At 38.7% G+C, this 24,529-nt stretch overlaps 1 protein-coding gene across 1 annotated transcript in view; it reads right to left on the reverse strand.

Moving 5' to 3' along the window:
* Positions 1-19,121: 19,121 nt before the first annotated feature.
* CENPF (centromere protein F) overlaps positions 19,122-24,529 on the reverse strand; it is a 36,292-nt gene continuing 30,884 nt past the window's right edge. The window contains exons 17-19 of the mRNA XM_058802065.1: positions 23,777-24,256; positions 22,290-22,483; positions 19,122-19,818 (exon numbers count right to left, since the gene is read on the reverse strand). Coding sequence (XP_058658048.1) covers positions 19,618-19,818; positions 22,290-22,483; positions 23,777-24,256 — 875 coding nt within the window. The 3' untranslated portion in view covers positions 19,122-19,617. The remainder of the gene's footprint in view (positions 19,819-22,289; positions 22,484-23,776; positions 24,257-24,529) is intronic.

A 24,529-nucleotide genomic window follows, 5' to 3' on the forward strand; every position in this document is an offset into this window, starting at 1 on the left:
CTGATCATTGACTTAACAGGAACAGACTGTATTTTCATATTTACATGTACAGACAAGGACCAGCAGAAAAGAGACAGACTAATTCAAACCCTTGATAAATACAAGAAGGATCTTGTATGTGACCTTCCTGCCTCACCAGTCAAGTGCAGAAGTATTTCTCCAAACCAGCAGAAGGTATGTGATGTTCTGACAGCGTAAGACCTGTCACAGAGGTGGCATTGAGCCACATGAAAAAGCCCATTTTCCCCTTAGTTAGCTGTGCTCTGTGGTATGGGGAGTGCCTGTAGCACAGCAGTTATGTGCAGGTTTGTTCAGTGTGGCTTTTTATAGTCCAGTCAAGCAGAGATAATATTTGGCTCTCAGTTTTGCCGCCTAGCACCTGTCCTCCCACTGAATTGTTTCTGTCCCTACATGGCCTGCAGTGACAGGTATCCATGTTATGCTGTGTGTATGTGACTAAAATGTGTTCAAGAGAACACAGTGTTTTCAAGAGAATGATATTCCAATATTTTTCTGTGTATTCCCATACTTTGTGTTGTTTTACAGTATTCCCTGAATTTTAGAACATTAGTTATTGGTAAAACCAAGACCCTAAAATAATTAATCCTGCTTCTATATATTCTGCCAGAGACCAGAAACTGGACAACCCCATATTAATGTGAGTAAACATGTTCTTCACCAAATTCTGCCAGTGGACTTCATCTCAACAAATTATTGCAAAACATTTCATCTACCATAGTCCAGTGTCTCTCTCAGGCAGAAATTCCTCAGCAGACTATATTTAGGTTGTTAGGCTTTCTATAATGTGAGAATCATAGTGGGTTTACCATAAGATTTCCAATGATATTGTTTACAAACATCATCCAGTTCAAACATGCATTATTTTGTTTTGTAAAATCTTTCTCCCAGTGAGATGAATAGCAATAGATCACAGTTTCACCTGGGGTATTTGTGAGGAAAGCAGTGGCTCTGGTTGACTCCAAACTCATGAGATGATGCCGTGCTCACACCTGCACAGGCACACAAGGAGAGAGAACAGAGGATACCATTGAAGGAGGACTGTGAGACTGCCATTGAGTCATCAGTTCCATAGACAATAATACACAATGCCCCAGGAAGAAAAAATCTCCTGTTCTCCTTCTGTCAGCCGTGGCAAGGAAAATGAGATTTCTGTATTTTCCGAAATCTACTCGTTATTAGAAACCTCAGCTTAGTAAAGAGAAGGAAGGGAAAGGAAACTAGGTAAAGGACTGGTTAATTAGCTCAAGCACAGTGGGAGGATGGCTTTACAGACTAATCACCAACTGTGGTTCCCAGAACTGATCAAGTCAGTGAAACTTCTTAAAAACAATTGAGCCGTTTGAAAACAGGTTCTTAAAATTGTTCCTGTGTGAGCTACTTTGTTGGAAATAGTGTCTGTAGCAAATTCTCATGTAATTTTTCTGTCAGTTTTGTTCTTTAACTTTCGGATCAACTGAGCACCGTTGGAAAATGGTCACCCCCTGTCTGGTCAGAGCAACTATCCCAGGACAAAGAGAGAGCAGCCCCTCTCTGTATCATGTCAGAAGTTCACTTCAAGGACTCTGAGGCTGGCTCCTGCTGCAAGGAAGGCTGTCCCAAATCCTGCTCTGTGTGCTTTGTCTCACACCAGTTCACAGTCCTAGTGCCCACAGATCATCTCCTTCACCCCTCCTGCAGCCTCACATGCCTTTGGGCAGTCACAACAGGAGGAAGGCATTTCAAAGCTCTGTTCATAGAGCCTACTCTGGGGAACTCCTTGACAAACATGAAATTTACTTTACAGAAAAGAAGCAGTGTTTTACCCTTGAAGACATCACATCTACCTTTTCTTGTAAAATATAGGTATTACAATCCTCCTTCCAGAAAAAGGAGCTCCTCCCTGGGCAGACTATCAATTAAATCAGCAGGTATCAACAGCAAAGAGAGAGGCTTACACAGGTGCTGACATCAATGCTAAAAGTTACACCATTTTGGTTTCAAACACGACTTGAATTATAACTGTTTCTCACTGAACTTTTAATCTTTCAGATTTTTAGAGGATGCACATATGAGACCACATTCTGCTCGTTTTCCTCAGCAGCCAGTTGAGGTTAGTGTAAAGAAAAAAGGGCACAAAACACTAGTCATACACAAAAGCTGTCCTGGTTATGTGGAAATGAAACAGATAATGGAGTCAGTGGCTTTGGGGAATCTTTGTTAAGAGCAAAACCAAAATACTCAACTATCTTATGAGAAATGACTAAGGTTGTAATTGAGAAATCCAGCATGCAGGGCCAGATAGGGTCAACAGGAATCAGTGAATAAAATAGGAGCAGCTAGAGTAACTGGTCTCAGAGAGAAACACAAATGAGACACTGTGGTGTGGAAAACAGTGTATCCCAACACAAATCTGCTCTTCTGAGAGCAGACCTCTTTCCTACTTGACTGAACTCTTGCTTTTTGTTTGGTTTACAGCCTTTCATTCCATCCAAATAGTAACTTGGAGCCCAGAAATGTCCAGACAAAGCGCTATTCACTCTGACTACAATCACATGTCATGCAAGATTTTGTCTGGAAGTCGGACTCCATTAGTCGTCTGGATTTTTAAGATGAATGGTGAATTGATTTAGGAAATTTTAGTGCACTTTAAAATAAGGGTTGATTAACAATAGCCAAAGCCATGCATGATAGAGGAGTTTTGTATAATTCCTTGATGCCTCTTTACAGCAGCCATGCTGAATTTCTACACAGCTCAGCCAAGGAACCATAGGCATGATATGTGATAGCCTTGTGCTTGATTGTACCATTTCAGTCCTTGTTCCAACCACCAAAACCTTTATTAACAATGTGAGCTGGACAAGCTCCTACTTTCATTTGATGACCTGATCTGATTTTCTATGTCCTCTTTCAAAAACATAAATGTATTTTGCATGTCCTTCTGAATAAAATGCTGTTGTATTTGTATGGAATCTGTAAAAATTCTCAATTTTGACAGAAATTCTGATTTTCTTTGTATTTGCCTCCTTTCTCTCAGGTTATAGAAGCTGATTTCCATTTCTGCTAACATGAACCTACCCAATAATAATACTTGTTCATTATTTCCATAAGTGATTGACGTCCAAGACATTTATTTCACATGAGCTGGAATGTGATATAGTTGTGGTTTTGATATAGTTGTGGAATCAGATTATTTCCCCTGGTACTCTGAATGGAAATAAATAATGATAATACAAAGATAATCAAACAGATTATTTACTTTTTTCTCCTTTTCATTTTTGTGGCAGAAACATGAATTGTGGAGTCATGATTCTGAAATGCCACTTCCTCCAGGATTACAACTTGAAGAAGTGTAAGTCAAATGTTTGTTTGTCCCTTTTAACTATTTCTAAGCTTCATATCAAAATATTAAAGTAGAAATCTAGTGGAAAATTGAAAACATGACACAAGAGCCTATTACCAATGGCTGCATGCAGAGAGTAGAGGGATTCTGTTGGGAATAAAGGATTCAGCTACTTGCTTGGGAAATGAGGAATCAGAAAGTTGGAAGAGCTTTTCTGGGTCATGCTCTTACTGTATTACTCTTAACATATTTAGCTTGCCTTTTACTGTAGGCAAGCTAAATATGTTAAGACTAATAAATAAACAATATTAAAATTATCTTCTGGTACCTTTGTTCACTGGAAACATTTTTAACTGATTATTCACAAAAGGCATAGATCTTTTAGATTAATGAAATTAATGGATTGGAGTATTTTGGGAGTTGATCAACAGAATTGTCAAAATCAGTCATTTTAAAACGTATAAGACTGATTAGTAAAAAATGAAGACTAGTAAATAGATTAAGCACTCTTGTTTAATTACTCTAAAACCAAAGCCTCTTTAGTTGGTATTGTAAAATCTTGTTTGTATTCTGTGTATGTTTAAGAAAGACACTGACAATTTGTGTGTTTACAGAGAGAAAAAGAGTACCTTTGTTTTCTCCAGGATCTTACAAATGATATTTTGATTAGAAGTTGTTACCAAAAAGAGTAAAAAGTAAAAAGTGCTTTGACTTTAATATTTAATTCTTTGAGAAACAAAATTTTGACAAATCAGTGTAAAGGATTGATGGTTTTAATGACAAAAAAGTGTAACTGTGATTCAGTTTAATTGGATGAACACTTTTGTGACTGCACTGTATGGGAGTTATGATCTAAATTGAGTAGCTGAACAGAAAATAATCTCAGCCAGCTTCATATTTCCCACTGACTTCTAGTAGAAACATGGAAATATCATATTTGCTGACCCTGTTCTCAAGCTCATTCCTTTATACAGGATGGTGATGGATTTTATTGTTACAACGGTCTCATTCCAGCTCCCAGCCAAAATTGAGCTAGCAACCCATGGAGTCCTCTCCAGCAAAGTTCATCAGACCAAGAGTCTGTGTTTAGAGTTCTTCCTCCCCCCTATCAAAGCCAAATAAATAAATGCAGTGATTGCTTTCTTTAGGATATGTGCAGTCTCAAGTTAATGATCCACACAGAGCCAAACACACCCCATGCTGCTGGTGTCTAAATGCAGCAACTTTTTCTGGGCTCATGTTCTGTACATTCTAAGAGTAACTCAACACATTTCTAATATTTAGAGAGCTGTGATAAACCACAGAGCCCTTTACAGACCTGCTAAAAGTGACAAAACTGGGTGCCCCTTTCCTAAGCAAATTCTTGCCTGCATCTGAACTGGAAGAAACTCCTCCTTTGATAGAGGATTTTATCTCAATGTTTAAGATTTTAAGTGCTTGATGCTAGAGAGGTGCCAACACCCCCAAATCAATCCACTTCAGACTGACACCAAGGTATTTCTTTTTCAATTTAGAGGATTTGAGTTAAAATTCTTAAGCCCCTTTAAAAAAAAAACAAAAAAGTGGCCAATGACACAAGTTGTTAGTTTGTTTTCTGAGTAATCAGTTTAAGGTAGGAGTTCTTCTCCTTCCTTCTAGGTATTTTAGTTTTCAGACAAACAGAAGGTCCAGATTAGAAGTGAATTTTCTGGATTCACTAGGAAGAACACTAACAGATTTGAAAGACACCAATTCATTTACATTGAAAAGGTCACAAAGCATGGGGCCAGCCCATAGATACAGTAAAAAAGGTCTGTGTGTTTGTGTCCCTGCTCAGGCCTGCAGGGTGAGAGGACTACTCTGCTAGCTTTAGAGAGAGATGGTAAGATGCTGTGTACTGCTCCCTCAAAAGTAAAGTTTAGTAAAAATATGGGAAAAATCATCCATTGCTGTTCTTGGGCTGTCTCTAATAACAGAACTTACTTGCTCTGCAGAAGAAAAGTGAACAATCAATAATATCCTTTCATTTTAAAGCACAAGATGAATTTCTATATAGGTTATATGTCTAACTAAGAAAGAGACACAACTAGTGACTTAGCTACCCTACAGGAATAATATTATAGACACATGCTAAAACTGCCATTTATTTAGGCCAGTATTCTACAGATAAATCATGAATGCCCTCTCAATTCTAATATAGAGTATAAATCAAACTAGCTCTGCTGAGCCCTCCAGCTCATTGCAGACATTGCTGACAATGCAACCGTTGGGTTAGATTTAATTATTGTTGCAGAACCTGGAGACATAATTTCCCTAGTCAGATAGGTCTTTATTTTTATCAGTTCACACATCTTTTGCTCATAGCTGCTCATGGCTCTAAAAAAGTTATTGAGAGAACTTAATGACATCTCCCTTTCCCTAGTACACCCATTAAACAAACTATGAGCAGGAAAGTCCAGCCTTCAGTGATTCCCTAAGTTACTTAAAAGGAGACCCAAGAACAAACAGAGCATGCAAATGACCTTCAGAGTTTAAAAAGTGGTGGCGAGAGGCAGTTTCAAAGTCCTCTTTGAGTAGCACCACATATTGAACAAAGGAACAAGAGCTGCAAATGAATCCAGGAGGCTGCATGCAGGAGTGCCCAGCACCCCAGTACTCACAGCATTCTCACTCAGTCAGTGTGGTGGGACAGAACGTGGCAGCAGCAAGAGAGACTTAGGCCCCACCAAAACACAGAGGGGGACTACAACATTGTGATGGGGAGCACCAGTACTCCTGTATTTTATTTTTTTTTAAGTAGAAGAAGAAATTAGAATTATATAGACAAAAGTCTTTCCCTAACATAGTTCCTGCCAAACAGCATGCACTTGGAAAGACAATATCCAACAACCTTAAAAAGTTTGAGATTTTAGTTTTTAAATCTGCTTACAGGCAGATGGGGAGGTGAGGGAGCAAAAGTGGAAGGTTGGGATGTATTTTAAGTGATCTGAAAAACAGGCTGAGTAGTTATTTTTCATTTTGAAAGTATATGGACCTTGAACAGTTGAGTTTTTTTGCATGATGTTCCTTTTTATTTTTTTAAGGGCATTAGAAGATGTATTTCAAATGCACATTAAAAGTAAGAGGCACAACCTTGATGAGGTGAGCAAAAAAAATCTAATATTAAATATTCTGTCACCTCCAGTAGAAATGCTGTACATCAATGCTGAGCAACAATTTATGGCAGATCAACTACCACACAATTTTAATAAAAAGCAAGGAGAAATTCCCCCTACCAAAGCAGAAGTAAGGATGTTTTCCATGAAGGGCTAGTAAAGAGAGATTTTTCTGTACACTTTTGTGTATTGCTCTAATAATGTTTCTAAAAGACAGATAATGTAGTTAGCATGCAGAATGGCTTTAATTACATAAAACCTGTTCACAAAGAACATTTGCTGCTGCACTTTTTTGCTGTGACTGCTATTTTCTGAAGTAGACCAGCAAAATAGGCTTGGAGGCTGCGACTAGATCCAGTAAGAAGACTTTGCAATTTAATAGCTTGAGTTTAGGAGTCTGGTCACCAGAACAAAATGTAAAAATCTAAGTCCACCATTAAGGCTCCCCAGGTGGTGCCTGCTGAGAATTATACACCTCAAAATGCTTGTCTGGACATCTCCCACACTGGGAGGGAAGAGGCCTGTGGAGAAACAAAAAGACATGCCAAGCACAAATGCACAGCCACAGTCCTGTCTCTCCTGTCTGCAAGTCTGGCTCCTTATCTACGATGAGCAAAAGCACATTTTCCTGTGTTAATCCAGGGTTTAGGGTCCTCTCCTGAGAGCAGATTTTGTAACTTCCCTTTGGAAAAATTGGAAAGAAGACACTGTTTTCCTTATAGAAGTCATTCACAGAGAAAGTGGCATTAGTGGCATTGCCATTGTCTTTGCTGTTACCCCAGTTTGGTTGAAGCACTTGCCCTTGAAATGGGGAAGGCAGACTCCAAAGGCTGAGAAGACCCAAATCCAGCACCTCAACTGAGCTTTTGAACTAATTCCTCTAGGTTAAACTGTAGGAGAAAAATGGGGGACACAAGCACTGCCAACTGAAACTGCAGCACTGATTTAAAAGGCACTAGGTTTTTCTGCTTCCCAATAACTGATAATGTAAATTCCTTCTTCTTTACAGACTCTGAGTTAAAGGGAAAAAAAGAGAAAAAAACACATTCCCAAGGGGCTGCTGCAGAACTGTGGGCTCCACAGAGGGTGCAGAAGTTCATTCACAGCCTTCCTTGCATTGCCTACTAATTGGAGGGGCCCTGCCCAGTGCACAGGGCTTGGGGCTTTTTCATCCTGTGCTTCTCCCATGTCCCACAGGGACTGAGCCTGCTAATTCTAGCCTGGAGAGGGATCTGATGCTTGAGTTCCTCTCAAGATCTTACTTTAAAGGCCTCTGCACAAAAAGACATTTCGTTGGGTCAGATGATCCAAAGGTTTCATGGTCAAGGACTCAGAGATTGCATTCTAAAGCTCATATTGCTGCTGCAGCACAGTCAGGGGGGAACTTTTCTGAGAAACTGTCAGATACTGGCTTTTAAACAAGCTACCTTGACTTATTTTTTTCTGCAAATTTTTAACCATTTAGAATTATACTTCCTTCAACACTAGGCATATGGGAGTTGCACATGATTTGCACATTGAATAAACAAAAATCAAAGGAATTATAAAATAGTTAAAATGCAGAATGTTATTTTGTCTTTTAAAGTGCTACAGTTAGGGGAGAGGTGGCGTTGTAGTAACTGTTTAGTTGCTGAACTGACAGGCAGTAGGTGGAAAAAGTGTTTAGGGAATTATCTGAGTTGAAATAAGTGAAATTTAACTTGGTTTTGTGGGGAAAAAATCAGCAGCTGCACCACAATTTGAGAGGATATGTATTTTACATTTGACTAGAGGATGCTGAGCATATTTGTAAGGTCAGCTGTTGCCTTAGAGATAGAGCTGAGAAACCTTTAATAGGAAACTGAAGGTACATGATTGCTTCCAGAAGGATGAGTTTGTAAGCAGTGGCAGATTTCCACCATGTCCCACTGCAAAATGTTTGATATCTAGGAACACATTGTTCTGCACCTGAGCTGAGCTTAAGTCGAGCGTCTTCCCCTTCAAAAATACTGACTAAAATTTTTAAAGAAACTCAGAAAAGAGGAATAAAATTGGCTGAGAACTGATGTAAAGATTGTTGTTAATCAAATATTTGCATGTTTAGCCATGCATCAGTGAAAGGAAAAAGAGCCAAGCTACCTCTGTATAACAGAAGAACGCAGCACACACAGGAGAAGGAAGTGCTCTTTGGAAAGGTTAAATAAGAACTGCAAGCATAACTTACTTACACCACGAGAAGCTTGTGAGCAGTGACATTTATTAGATAGACACAGTTCCCACAAGAAAAGTAATGGAAGCTGAATCACTTTGAGGCTTTTAAAAGTGAACTGGCCAGTGATGGAAATGAATTTCATAGCGAGTAGACTTTTGTCCTACAAAAATTTGTTTTTCTCTTTTATTTTGTTGTCTTCAAACCAAACTCTTTTTATTTCCTATCACTGCTTTCTGGACCAGACAGACAAAATAAGAAGATGGAAACACATACCAAGGTCCTTGCAACGTCTTTTTTTTTACCCACACTGGATGCCTCCCAAATTGTTATTTGGGTACTTCCTTCACTGGGCTCTGCCCTTCTGTGTACTTGCTATCCAAAACCAACACTGTCCTCTCCAAGTTCCTGCTGGCATTTGCTCCAGCACAGTGTCTGAGATCCGTTCCCTAAACAACCTCCACTTTGGCCTACTGCCTGCTAAACATCATGAGGGTGATAGAACCCACCCAGACATGTTGCCTGACCCCTCATCCACGTTTCTCCACACACCATGTCCAAGCAATCCTCACCACTTGCTAGGGAATTCATTGCCCTAGTACCTGCAGCCTCTTCTCCAGCTTTCAGAAAGAGAGTTGCACCATTGCTTTTCCAGGGAAATGGTCACACACTCAATGGGATGTTACATGGGGACTGAGGGAAAGAAGAATGCAATTAGTTGCCTAATTCAATTAGGAAACCAAGATAGATAACTTTTTGTGCTTTTGAACATGCAATCTCAAACAGCATGCCCAGAAGAAAGCATGCACCAATCCTTCCAACAAAATTTTTTTCTGCCGTTCACAGTGTTTCACTGCCTCTGCAGACTGCATTCAGTGGTCTGCTCATAAATTTTCAGCTGAAGGCTCTTTTCACCTGGCAAGCTCTGGATATTCAAACATTCTTTTATGATTGAGTATGACAAATTTTTTTTCTACCACAAAAATCAAGAAACTGAAGAGTTTTTCCACAAATTTTCACAGAGGAAACAGGTTCCCCAATTTTCTGTAGTAATGAAATGGTCTCCACTCAAAAAAGCTTGTAAAAATTGTCTAGCCACTCGAATTGCTCAAATCCACCACCAGTTTTATACCTTTAGAAGTACAAGGATGACATATCTGCTGCAGAACCTGATCCATGCTCAGATACATTTTGAGAAGCTATCAGTTCCATAAAAAATATTTCCTTGAAAAGAAAAAAATGCTGGTCCTTGCTAAGAGGTACAAGTAAAATATAATCCAGGAAAGTGGAAAACGTATCTCCTGGGCTTGAAATAGCCACTGAGATGGGTCTGTAAGTGCATCATTTCAGGAAATTGATGGGAAACTAACACAGCACCTGCAGGGGTGAGGGATCCAGTGCCCATCAGTCTTCCAATGAGCAAACTGTTCCAAGTAAGTTATTTCTGGGAATTTTATCATATAAAACCAAAAGCTTCTGAAGACACAAAGTAATATCTTACACTTGTTTTATGCCTTTGCTTTTAGGAGGATCATAAAGTGTTCATTTTCAAAAAAATACAGTGTAATGACACCAAAAGTTTTATCTCAGGTGAGGGGAAGATGGAAGACATCTGATAAACAGCACCCTGCAGTGTTACCAAACATTTCAGGACAGGAACATAGAACAGCACAGGCAGCTGAACATCACAGTGGTGTGGAAGCTGAAAAGCCACTTTATACAACCAAATAAAATAATTTCCTTTTATTATTGTGCAAGTCTGGCCTCGCTGATAAGACCTGGCAGAAAGTGTCATAGGGTCTTTCACAGCCATTAGAGGAAAGGTCTATTTTTACACTTCTAAGGGAGAAAACCCCCTCTTTTTGATGTACCACACCTCAGCACTATCTTGAGTCACACTGAAGCAGACAGAGGACAAAGCAACCTCTGCTTAATCCCTGGCACGATCCCCTACAAGTCCTTGGCCCTTCCCTTCTCAGAGTGCCATACCCTTCCTACTTAGCCCTCATGCCTCGTGGGATTGCCTAAGGAGGAGACACATCACTAAGGACTGTGGTTTGGGATGCTAATGCAATAATTAGCGGCTTAATCATCAAAGTGAAAAAGCAACTTGCAAACAGTCCCTTTCAGCCCTGTGCACTGTTACCATTTAAATACAGCATTTTGTAATGGACCATAATTAGATACTGCACATGGGAAAGTTTTAAAAGTAAACCAGTAAAAATGAAAATGACTGCTCTGAGATGAGCACAGGACCCAAATTTATTCTTCTCACAACAGAAAATGTCAGTCATCTGGTATGTGGAAACTTTCTTCCAAACCAGAACTGACCCAATGGCCCCATCACAGTCAGAAGGGGAAATGTCCTGTGAAACAAGTTCTCTTACCCATGTGACTTAGCAAAATTTTAGAAATTCCAGCATGAATAGTTAAATTTCAATTCTTTCAATTTCTTCTGAAGTTTCAACTGGATGTACTAATTTCACTGCCTGCTCTGGCCATTTATACAGCAGAGCTCATCCCATTTCAAGTGGTGTGTCTGCAGGGGCAAACACCCTTTTCTTCAAGTTACTCAAACCTATGTAAACCAGTTTCCAAACATGAAGACAACTGGAAAATGAGACAAGTACCACCCAAACATGATCCATCTCACTATCAGAGGACACGTGTACGGTAGATTCTTCACACCTGCATTGGTTTCTTTGGCCACTGAAACCAAGCCTAACCCAGACCATGATTTAGTTATAGGTCATTTAGCTTTAAAATGAGAGGGGAAACTCTCATAGGTAAAACACAGTTTTGTAAAACACAGGATCCAATCAGCTAGCTCAGAACTGTGCAGGCCTAGCCACAAATTCTTACACTTCCTGGCCTTCCATAGCCTTGGCTGCTATTCTGGATGTTTTCCTTTTGTTGAAGATTCACTTTAGCAGTCAAGTCAGCAAAACAGAACACAGAAGATATAAAATTGCCTTATAATATTTACAAAGAGCAGCCTTGCAGATAGGTTTGAATAACTTTTATATTCATTCAGAAATTTTTGTGAGAATTTCTTTAGAGTCATGGAAGAGGTTTTAAAGTTGCTCTTTTCACTTTGTTGGGTATTTCTTAATGTCTATCATAATATATTAAGGGCATAAACTTTTCAATAGAAAAAAATGCTGAATACTGCAAATCTCATCAGTTTGACAAAGCACGTGCATGAAGAAATCCACTGGATCCCTACCACAAGGAGTTTGCTCCATATTTTCTGAACACTAATACTCCAAGCTACAAAAGTGACTTATTTGGAAGCACTGGATGTTTTGTGTTTCCTACTCACGGAGATTGTCCATTATCTTTAACATGTTTCAACAGAACAAGTAATTTTCTCTTAAAATGGTCAAGATTGAATGCTTGTTGTAATAAGCTTCAAATTGAATCAGAGTTTTAAAATTTTCCCAGTAAGCTACTCAGAGTCTGCCCATTTTTTCCCTTTCTGTGTGACAGCTTCCAGTCTCCATTCCATGCCATGAATACCCAGAGGTCTTCCTCTGCAGAACAAGAGGCCATCGTGATCATTGTCTCTTAATAAAGCAAAGTTCAGTGAGGGTGCTCCGGGAATCCTAACTGATTAAACTGTAATCCATTTTCCCCTTCATTCATTCCGACAGGGATAGTAATAATTTTCTCAGTCTTGAGCAAGTCAAACCACACTGGTCAGATGCTCTCAGTCCATTCTGCAATCATCTGCCATTCAGAATCTACTCTTGTACTTTCCAAGATAGGTGAACTGTTTGCTTGCTTGCTAGCTACCTACAATCCAGACTCCTGACTGCACATTTCAGTACCACTTTCCCTTCTTTCCCATTGGGATATGATTATACTGGATCACTGATGGTTTTTAATTCCAATAGTCTTGGTTCTTTGCAAGGCTGAAATAATCACATGGCGTCACAACAAAATATGAAAAAGCACCTGGTTTTTTCTCAAATAAATTCTAGATCTTTAAGCTGGTATCTCACCTATGAGGAACCTGAGCACATGGTAGGCATAACCTTGGGCTACATGCAGTCCCAAGCTATGATGTAGCAATCTTCCACATTATTCCCACACAGAAAAGGTTAATTTGCTGCTGTTTTATGCTGTGTGTTCCATGGAGCACTACTCCATGGGAGCTTATTGGAGGCAGGTACTTCCCATAGAACATGCTCCACCAAAAGAAGTAAGTTAACTTTCTCTTAAAGGTAAGAGCCAAGTGCTTTCCAGCAGTTACCTGCTGTGCAGGTGCCTAAGGCAGCCCTGTAAAGGCACAGAAGTACCACATGATGCTCAAGCACTGCTCATGCTGCAACAGCTGTGACCTGGAAAAGAGGTTCTTGTTTCTAGCCTTTTCTGGTATTTAATGTAGATGGAAACTGCATCTTTCAGAATGAGATTTTCCAGGAGAATTTAGCTAAAAGATAGATAATCTAGCAAAATGGAAGATAACTGCAAAATTCCTTGCAAATGGAAGACAAAATCTCTGGGACTTGAGTGAGCTAGAGGAAATAAATGAATGAGGTAGTGGGGACAGAAGTGAAACACCTACTTAACTGAAACCTCATTTCAGTAGTTTGCTCCAGTTAATTAAGTATTGAGGAAAATGGATGCAGAAAGTACATTTTAAAGCAATCAAGTACTGCCAGAAATCAAGCCAGCAATTTGAAAAGAGAACAACACTGCTCTCTGGCATCTGACAAAATAAGATATTTGACAGGGAACAATATGTGCAGTACTGGTTAATTGGGAGGCGAGGAGAAGAATAATCATAGCTGCATTACTGAATTTATAGAAGTGTCTCCAGTGTACCACAGGGATGATGTGAATTTGTGGAATCCTCCTGCCTGCTACAGCAAGCCAGCAATCACTTACATTCCCATCAACATTTTTTTCAATGTACCCTAGACAGCAATGCAGAAATAGCAACTGTGGTGGCTGAGCCCAGGAGAATTGCCTTTAAAATGACTGTAAAATCCCCCACTTTCCTCTATTGATGAAGAGATATTAGATAAGAAACAAGTGGGGAAGAATTAACCCTTGGTCTCCTATGCTAAAGCTCATCAGAGCGGGGTACAACCTTTTCCCAGTTATTAGAGTATGGAATCTGGCTATTCCAGCATCAGTTCTGCAACAGGTTAGGTTGACTGTGTGTTTTTGCAAAGCATCATCTTTGGAGCAAAGACAAGACCTTAATTTCCCTCTCTTTTACTTCTAAGCTGTAGCCCAACACCATGGGAACTCAACCCATAAACTCAGCTACATTTTGGAAGCTCTGGCAGCACATTCAAGGCTGTATTTTCTTCCCTGCAGCTGGCTCACTCACCTTCCATTTTTAACATGCCATTTTGATCACATTTTAATGATGCTTTCAACACAAGAGTGCTGATTTGTCAAAGAAGTCAGCAATGGGGATGGAGACACCTGAACAAACCAATCATTTGATACCCTTCCCAATCATACTTGGAGCAGTGTAAGGGGATGTGCACTTTGTGGGAGATGATTATTTAGATACTTTGATATAAACCAATATTTTCATGTGTCTCAGCAGTAAATTTGTTGGCTTGAAGACAACATCAGAAGCCAGATACCAAACACTTATATAAAAAGAGAAGTAAAAGAGCAGCTAACCAAGTTAAACAAGCAGTGAAGAAAGTAGGAGATCTGGGAATCACAAAATAGATTCTTTCCTCTGTAATTTTTTACAAGAAATTGAAGAGAAGGAAAAATCCCAGAGGATGAAGTATCAGTCTTCTCCATTACTACTTTTAGCCTCCATGATTGGAATCTAAGGCAATTACATTCATCCAAAGTTAAGTTAATCCAAACTATGCTTCCCTCAGAAGAACTAAAATCTTCAATCCCTCAGCCTGGCAGTGTCTAAAACCACACATAAGTTTAAATATCAACAAGAGTGCTGAAAACAGACTATTTTTCAATTTGAGGTCAAAAGAATACAGAATACTTCCCTTTCTCTATACTGAAAAAAAGGAATTGAAGCAGTCTCCAACCACAATGAATAACTTCCAACTTCCCATTTTGCCTCTAGAAGAAAAAAATGAGTAGTCAGATGTGGATAAACAGCCTTCATGAAAATGTGAATCTTCCTTCACAAGATCAAATGTATTTACACTGTATTTTATGTGGTACTCAGCAGGCCACCTAAATAAAGGAGCCCTGAAATAAAGGAACCTCTGTATCTAGCACAGAGCAGATACTCACTAAGCTTCCATCTGTTTAATTTATGAAGCACAGTAGCAGAAAAGCAAAATACAAAGAGCTGCTGATTTTTCTATGCATCCATCAGACCTTTCACTGAAGTATTTCAACAGCTGTATTGTCAATAGAGATCGTGATTTGTCTGCTGTTAAAAAAGCTTCCAGGAATAAAACCATGCAAAAACCAAACAGATTTAGCTGTTACATAGCTACATCCTGTTTTTCTATGTTCCACAGAGTTTTTCTACACTGAAATAAGCGCTTGGGTGTGCATATAAGTATGTCAGAGAACATCCACACACTCAGATATATATATAATACTTATATATTATATATACATCAATCTATCTATTATATATACATCCATCTATCTACTATATGTACATCTATCTCTGTCTATCTATCTAATCTATTTACAGAGATTATCTCCTGTCTCCTGGCCCTGGAACTATAGATAGACTAGTCCATATATCAAACAAGTCCACAACATTGCCTTTGAATAGTGCTTATTGCAGTCTGCTTTCACCACAGTCCACCTTGCATCCACTTGTCAACATCATTAATTTCAAAACAGCTGTTTTCAATTGCTGTTTTCTGCAGAAAATTGCTGGCAGCCTTTTGTAATTTATGGCTATTTGGGATAAGATAGCCAAAGCAGAGGGAGGTGGAATGATTTTAAGGATTAGACAGCTGAAATCTCAAACGGCAAGAACAAGGCACCTGAAACTAATTCTGGGACAAATCAGGAGTGTTCTCCAGCACCTGGGCCACAGTGGCATTGGGTGTTTTTCCTACAGTGTTTACATTGTTCAGCAATGTTACCCTGTGTAACATTGTGGCATGTTTTGCATGGGGTGTTGCACACCCCATTAGGTGTGTATTGCACTTTTTTCTGTCATCACTTTCAAGGTTTAGGGCACTATTTGCTTTGTTGTCCAATACACACTTCTGAGACCAGGCACATTTGGATTCATCACTGGTATTTTTCTTCCTGCTTAAAAGTGTATTAATTTGCATCAACTGTAGGGCACACCAAGAAAACTAGCTGGATAGTGAGAGTGTGATTCTTCTTTTAGCTCCATCTTTCCCTCCCACTGGCCATCACTGAATAAGCAGACTCCTCCAAGTGGTCCCAGTGAGACGACAAACATAGAACTGGCAGCACTGTCCCCAAGGGTAGAAATGCAGGGCAGTACAGAGAACTTGTGATCACCCTGCAGCCAAGGGGGCTCCACAAATCAGGGCAGGATCTGATATTTAAATATTTTAAATTCTGACACCTCAGAGATCAGTTCAAGCATTGGCCCTTAATAATAAGAATCCAGGAAAAGCAGCCCACAAACAAATCCCCTCTTATGTTTTTCTTTCATTACTAGGTAAAAATGAGAAGAATAGTTCAAAGTCTGAAGAAAGAGTTGAACATCACAAACCACCCAGACCCTTCCATCACCTGTGTGAGAACGTGGCAGAAGGATGCCAGCATTCCTGCAACATGCTTTTAATGTAGAGCTCTGGGCATTTCAGGGAGCATGTCCATTTGGGACAGCAAACTAGATTTTACAGCAATCATAATGTAAACCTTGGGTAAAGAGGAAAGTGAAGAAGAGATCCAGCTAATGCACCTTCCTGTGATGTAACACTGTATCACTATGGCAACAGCCAGGTTAGCATGCTAAGAACAATAGCAGAGCACCAGAGACATTTTTACAGGGACTTTTACAGTCAGAGTAGAAAGCCACATACAAGTGTCCTTTCATTCATTACAGAGAGATGACAAAACACATCCTATGCAATCCTACTAGGAATCCTGATAAGGCACTCTGATTTTTTGTTCTGCATGTTTGATATACATATAGGTTGAAAATTACGTTCTTGATAGAGCTTTCCTTTGTGGATTGTGACATGAAGTCTCATCAGTTGCAAGGGAATGTAAAATATGAAGTCCCACTTTCAACAGATTCAGGCATTAATCAAAGACCTCTTTAAAATCTTAACCTACAGCAAAATACATACATACTAGTACTCCAATACATACTAGTTGCTAAAAATTCCCCAGACATTGTAACATTTCAAAATGCAAACATCTCACACTTAATGAAATATAAAGACTTATAAAATACAAATGCAGGCATGTAGGAAAATATGTAACAACTGAAGTCTCAATGCATTCTTTTACTGATGATAGTCACTTCTTTCACTATAACATAGTTGTTCAAATTTGTCTGGTTAAGATTAGACAGCTTTCTAAAGATAGATGTTTTTTCCACACTCTCCTCCAAGTGGGACACTTTTCAAGGCATCAGATTAGAATAGAAAAACAGTGATTTGGCTAAATAAAACACCAGTTTTGTTTGGGTTTTTTCTATTATCGGCTACCAAAGCCTCTTCATACCCATGTTTCTATCTCAAGAGACTTAATGTTTTTTTAATTGCTAATTCCATAAATGATTCCTTTAAGATACAAAACTTGGTCTGAAACAATTTAGCTTTTATGAACTTTGACAGTATCCTGACATAAGATGAGGTAATAAAATGCATCCTTTAAGATAGGTCCCTTTCAGTTTACAAGGATTGTTTTAATTACCTAACACTTGAGTTAACAAACAACTGGAGATGTTTAAGAAAAAGCCACAAGATCTACAGCTATGACCCCAAGCCCTGGTATATCTAGTTACTGAAGGATAGTTTTGTGTGGCAAGATTTTGATCTTTTGAATAAAGAAAAATATTTTCATTTGCCTGATTCTGTTACACATATTTGAAACAAATGTTGAATTTCTTTCAAGATGTTTTGGTTAGACTGATGAGTAGATCATTTGTTCCCCTAAACTGACTGCATTCTAACAGACAGTACTGTAAGAAAGGCAGAATAATGGTGTGTATGTATATGTAAAAAAGAGAACTCTGCTTTGAGGGTGAAACTAACCATGAAGTAGAAGGTATCATTACATTTTGAAAGTTCAGCTTGCAACCTAAGTATTGTCTCTTAGTTTAAAGAATTTTTTCAAGGTGTAGAAAACATTATTACATGCTTTTGTTAAAAGAACAAACATCTTTCTGACACAGTAACAACAACAATGTGAAAATGCCTCTCTGCTGTGTATCTTGGAGATTTAGGGCACTACTGCTCATGTTCAGGAGCTTGATTTCCCTAATACCTGGCCAGGCCAGGTGAGCATAAGCAATATGAATTATCAGCAAGTCATTTCTGCTTAGTTACATAATGACTGGTGTTGATGTCACCTTTTTCTATAGTGTTAAATTGGTCTCTGCTGCTGAGCAAGCCCAGTTAGACCTTTGAAATCCACAAGCTGGGGTGAGCATTTTTGTAATGAATCCTTCTAAATTCAAGTGCACTGTCATGAACTGGATGGAGTTATTTCTCTTGTATTGATGATACCAGAATCTTATATGCTATTTCCAGAAAAGTCACTGTCTTTGAGATATCAAAAGATCTTTCCTGAATGAAAAGGAAGTAACTAGAGCATTCTACACACATATTTCTTGACACCTGAATGTTTCCCAACACATCCATTCTCCTTACATCAGGTACAGCTCTTCAATGATTTTCATAGAGACAGATTTGAGGTTAAGCATTGTCAAAGTGAAGAGTAACCTGCAGCAGAGCAGCAGCCAGCCCCTGCTGGCAGAAGAACAAAATTGTTATGATAGGGCCCTTTCTGGCCAGGTACAAAGTGCTCACCCCCATCTTGCTGAGGTTTACTGGCTGGCCAAGGGCCAGTTGCCAGTTGTGCAGATCAACATACGACCTTCAGCTAGGGAAGTACACTGTCAGATGCTTCGTTTCAGGGAAACAGGCAGTCCTCTCTGGCTTTGTTTGAATAATGTCTCACCCCTATTGCAGTGTTATTCCATCAGGAAGAAGGGATACCAAGACACAGAACACTAGCTAGGCCTGTGCACTGGATGCACTTTCTATCTGGTTCTATATTTTAGTGTTGCACTTAGAAAATAAGTCACTGTTTCATTTTGAATCATATAATAGTGTTTGCCACATTTTTCCTAGAAACTGTAATTTTTAGATACTTAAGTAAGTTTATTTTCCATTATTAAATCAACCATTGGTACACAATAAAAACGACAACAATTAACTACATGGCAAAATGCAGCCACTTTTTCTATATTTTAATTTTTTTAACAGCTTTATAAAGAAGTATTTACAGAAAATTCTACAATTACATCTAAAAGGAAGTTGTAGCCAGGTGGGGGTTGGTCTCTTCTCTCGGTTAACCAGCGACAGGACAAGAGGACACAGACTCAAGCTGCACCAGAGGGGGTTTAGGCCATTAGGAAGAAGTTCTTCACAGAAAGAGTGATTGGACATTGGAATGGGCTGCCCAGGGAGGTGGTGGAGTCACCATTCCTGGAGGCATTTAAGAAAAGACTAGATGTGACACTCAGTGCCATGGTCTGGTTGACAAAGTGACATTAGGCCATAGGTTAGACTCAATGACCTCAAAGGTCTTTTCCAACCTAATTGATTCTGTGATTCTATAAAAAGATCAGTTATATCTGTTCACTATTATTTCAAAAGTTTGTGTGACTATTGCTATTAGTAAATACTCACAAGGAAGCTCTGCAGAACCCATATATCGTTATTCATTGGAGAAGAGAAAATGGTGCCCTCCAGATAGTTCTGGTATTTATTTTACAAACTGGTTTTGATCACCAGTTATTCTGAGTAGTGACTAACTCAGATTTACTGCACCTTACAATTTTCTTTTTGCTCATCTTGCTCAGATAATGCTTGTTCATTTAGGGAACTTTTTGCTTTGTGCATCGTGCGACTCTCCCTAGCGTTATCAGAGAGAGGTTTTGGGGATTGTTTCTGCAGGCAAAGAGGTGACCTTGGTGTAGAATTCATTGGTGGAAAAGCTTGGGACCGCTGCTCATCATTTTCCTGTAACACAAACAAAAACATCCTTGTTTTACCGGTAATGGAAAACCATATTAGCTTTCCGCCTTGGGTTGAAAGGCTTGCTGCAAAAGACTAAATATTGGGAATTTGCAAAAGACATAGACTTATTGGAAGCATAAAAACATATTTTTAAGGCACTTATCACTCTGAATACACAACACAGTTGAGGCTTGATAACTCTTGTTTTGTTGTGGTATGAGATGAAATATCTGCTACGCTGCTGGCAAGCTATTTTCCAGGAGCAGAAAACAGCTACACAAGGAACAGACAGTACTATTAAGCTGTTTACTAAAGTACCTGGTAGTGTGTATCAAGAGTTGTATTTAATTTTTTCTCTACATATTCTGCAAATGTAAAGCCCAGGTGTCACTTTTTTGCTGACATCTGGGCAGAAACCACTGCTTTCACATTTTGACCGATGTGCAGTCAAAGCACTCAATTTAAATTCTACATTAAATTCACACAGAAAAGTGAATAAATTTGCATATGAACATGACAGGCACTTTTTAAGCACCTTGAGAAATTTGCAACAGTTTGAAACTAGGTATTTGAAATAAAGTAGATGCAAGTATCTATCAAAGAGAAGGAAACAAGGTTTACTTCACTTTTAAAACAAGACACACCATTTACTGTATTAATCTAAAGCATGGTTTCAACAAATGATGAAACAATATGAGCATTTCCTCCAGAAATTCCCAATGTACATCATCTTGAAATAAAACCAATACACATTCAGCAGTGTCTGAGAGACGAGCACAAATTCCTGGAACTGATGACTTTGGCATATTTACACTTGGGGGGAAGAAAACCAGCACTGAAATGTTAATAACTGCCATATAGTTGAAGGTGAGGAGTAGCCTGTCCTTGGACCTAGACAATACAAGTTTAGACAAAGAGGAGGAATGTTTGGGAAATCCCTCCTTCAGTTAAATGATTAATTGTTTCTTGCTATAACCCTGACTATGGTCAGCAAGAGTCTACAACAAGCTTATACCATGCTGGCAGGTGATTACTACACAACTTTCTCTGACTGAGGCTTCCTTTCTTTTTTGCACTACTCAGATTCTTTACAAGCAACACCATTTGTTTCTAAGGTTATAGGGAAACAGACAGGAGTATAAATAAAATTTATTGGCATCACTTAATGAAACAGTAATAAAACACAGACCTCCAGGCAATGTCTGTAAGAAGCAGCAACTCTTGGCAAGTGGGGTAATTATCACTTGAAACAACATACACAAATTCAGTGGACTCACTTTCACTGCAAAACACCAATTTTCTATTGCTGTATCTCCAAAAAATTATGGGTCTGATCTGATTTGTCTTCCCAATGGTGCTTTCTGGCCTCAAAAGCTATACATCCACTAAACTATGTGGCATTTCTCTTTACTTACTTTTGGTATCTTGCCACATAGTTTATGTACTAATACAAAATAACTGGATTAAAAAAAAAAAAAAAAGAAAAAACCCAAAAAGCGATGTGCAAGATTCTGCTGATTGTCAAGAGAATACTTTTGTGCAACCTGGCAAACTGGAAGGATTTTTATCTACTGACATATTTCTGTGTAGCCCTCATACAAAGAGCTACCAATAACTACTCTTTTATTGCTCAACTTGAGATAACATGGTTACAAACTTTGGAGGAGGTTTTGGACAACAAAGGTTCATTTTTGTCCTAAAGTTGGAACAATTTTCTATAATCTGCAAAGTATTTGCATCATCTTAGAACACATTGCTCTGATGTACTGCGAAACATTCAGCAATGTGTCTATTACTGAAAACACAAAGCTAATGTAAACTTCAGTTATTAACCTTTTTTTAATAAGAGTCCACTTACAAAACATAACTGTGTAGTATTTATTTGTTTTGATAGCATCAAGATCTGGTAAGCATGACCAAGCTGGTCTAGTGGAAGCTGTCCCTGTCTGTGGCAGGGAGGTTGGAATTAGCTGATCTTTTAATGTCCCTTCCAACAAAACCCACTCTTTATAATCCAGATGTTCCCTATTTACACATTTAATAGCCTCCCTTATATCTGTAGTTATTCTAGAAATTCCAAGAAGAGCTGTTTGCAGCAAACTTCAAGCTCAAACTCCTAAAGGTTAGTCTTTTTGCTGATTACTTTCTCTGCAACCTAAGAAGTCACAGTATAAGGAATATATGCTCTTTAATATCTGTTATAAGAAATTGAAACTATACCTGCATTGAATTTACATTTTCCACTGGTTATTCCTGTGAGCTCACAAATAAAAGCATATGAACAATTTTCACATTGGTACTATGGTAAGACCATTGTTTCAGTCATTCAGTATTTATGATCTTCTCTCCACTCTGTTGTTGAGGAACATAAAGAATGCTATGTCCTCAAATTCACTTGGCAAGATGAATATGTTTAGTGAATGCATTAAGTCTTCCCATGACTTTGATACCCAGATAAAATTTTTCCAAGTTACCTTTTGTGGTTTGCTGCCACCAGGTGTCAAAGAGCAGCGCTCACCAAGATGGTCTGGTCTGCACTTCTGTGAGTCCTGGGCAGGCAAAGGCCTCTTCTCACTTGAGGAAGCCACATGGGGACTGGATCGGAGGTGCAGCGTTGTTCTACGTAAAATGTAAGGGCTGACCTTGCCCCTGGGGATGTCAGCAAACCCTGAAAAATAAACAGCTTCTATAAAAACCTAAAGCAATCACACTTCCTCAAATGGATTTCTTTTTTCACAATAGGAATAAAATAGCTGATTGAAATAAATCATCTGTTCCATTGGAGAAAATGGAACAAAGAGATTGCTGAATAGATCTTACATATTCCAAAATTCAAATGCAAAACTTGTGTATCACAGAAGAACCATTGAATTACAAGAGCAATTCTATAGAAAAATAAAAAAATCAAAAAAGTGTTTCGCCTTTTTCTTTACAAGTACATTATTATGTGGAGAGTAATTTCAAACTGAAAACCAGTACTGGTTAATTCCTGATACCGTGGCATGATGCTCTTGATTTTTAATACTTTTCTCTGTGTAGAACTATTTATGTATAGACTGGTTATTATCTCTCTATCTAGCCTAGAAGACAAACATGAACTGGCACATATGTCCTCAGAACAGGGCTACTTTTAGAAGATATAGTAATGCTGGTAAGAAAGTGAAATGCAAATAATGTTTCGCTTTAGAAATCCTGACTTCTGGGAGTGACCACCAAAGCTGAGGCTATTCAGTATCCCTATGGTTTGTCCTTTAACGATAGCAAATACATTCATTATAAAGGGCAGGTTAATGGGTAGTTGAACTCACAAGACATTTTTCAAGCCCTGATTCGTGCAGTCTTCTCAGTTACCCTCTGCTGCAGCAAACCCTTATATGGAGTACCAGGCTGCCTAATTTCATGGCATTCACAGCAGACAGAAAGTGAACTCTCATGAAGATGAGAGTTAATTAATCTTCTAACAAAGATGAATGTCTTACTGCTGTGGACAAGTCAGTTTCAACTCAGGGGATTTTAGTCGATTTAATGTTTTGCAAATTAACCCACTTTAATTATTGGTATTGAAAGAAATAAAAGCCCACAAATAAGCAAACACTTGGAGAACACACATGGGCTTCCCTCCAGACACCACTCCTTCCCAGTTTCTGGTCTTCAGTTGCCTCACTGCACACTACACCTGTGAGTGAGGGGATGGCAGCACAGGAGACTGCCGGGACCACTTAACTGTTAGCAGAATGGGAATTATTAATCCAACAGAAATGTATTCTGCTGGCTAACACTGGCACTCCACAAAAGCTAACTTAGCACCAACTGCCACATCTCTCATTGACTCCTATCACCTTCCATCACTATCACCAAAAATGTTTGCATAGTCACCAAATCAGAGTGAAAGCCATTCAACAAAAGAGAAAAGCACACCTGCTGTACTCAGAGAACATTTGCCTTTACAAGACATAAATACCTTTTTGCACTATTTCTGGAAGCCCATCCAGCTCACAGTCAGTGTTGTCCTGACCCTGCAGATTTTGAGAGATATCACACTTCCTTTTCTTTTTCAATGAAGTCACTGGAGCAGGAGATCTTGGTTCTCCATTGTCTTTCCTGCTGTCTTCACATCTTTGCCTTTTACTTGAAAGCTTAGTGGTACCTTCATCTGACCTTCTGTCTTTGACAGAGTGTTTGCTCTTTTGCGTTAATGACTTCTCTGAATTCAGCAAAGGAGTGCTGACAGCATCACTCGCTCGCTGTTTCAGCTGAGTACTCAACAAACTGACTTGTGTTTTTAGCATCTCATTTTCTTCCTCTATTTTATGATATTTAACAATAAGAGAGCAGTATTTCTCCAAGTTCTCATTTGCTTCTATGGTCTTTGCTTCTGTAGATTCCTGCAATTCTTCCAATTTTAATTTAATTTCTTCTGTAATGGCATTATCATCAGCATCTTTTCAAAGAAAAACATGATTATTCATATAACTGACATAATAAAATAAGCATATGTAAGAATTTATAATGCAATGGTCACATCTTTTAATTACACATGTTTTGTAACACTGCAACTATAAAAAAAATGACTGTGAAACAAATTCAGTAATATGATAGGCATAATAATGTCCCTGTTAAATAGAGCACAAATATATAAATTGTGAAAAGAATCCTGACCAATGCATGGGGAAACATTTTCCTTCTCATTTTGCAATTTCTGAACACTCCATTT

The sequence above is a fragment of the Ammospiza caudacuta genome, chromosome 3 (genome assembly GCF_027887145.1).
Source record: "Ammospiza caudacuta isolate bAmmCau1 chromosome 3, bAmmCau1.pri, whole genome shotgun sequence".
Taxonomy (NCBI): domain Eukaryota; kingdom Metazoa; phylum Chordata; class Aves; order Passeriformes; family Passerellidae; genus Ammospiza; species Ammospiza caudacuta.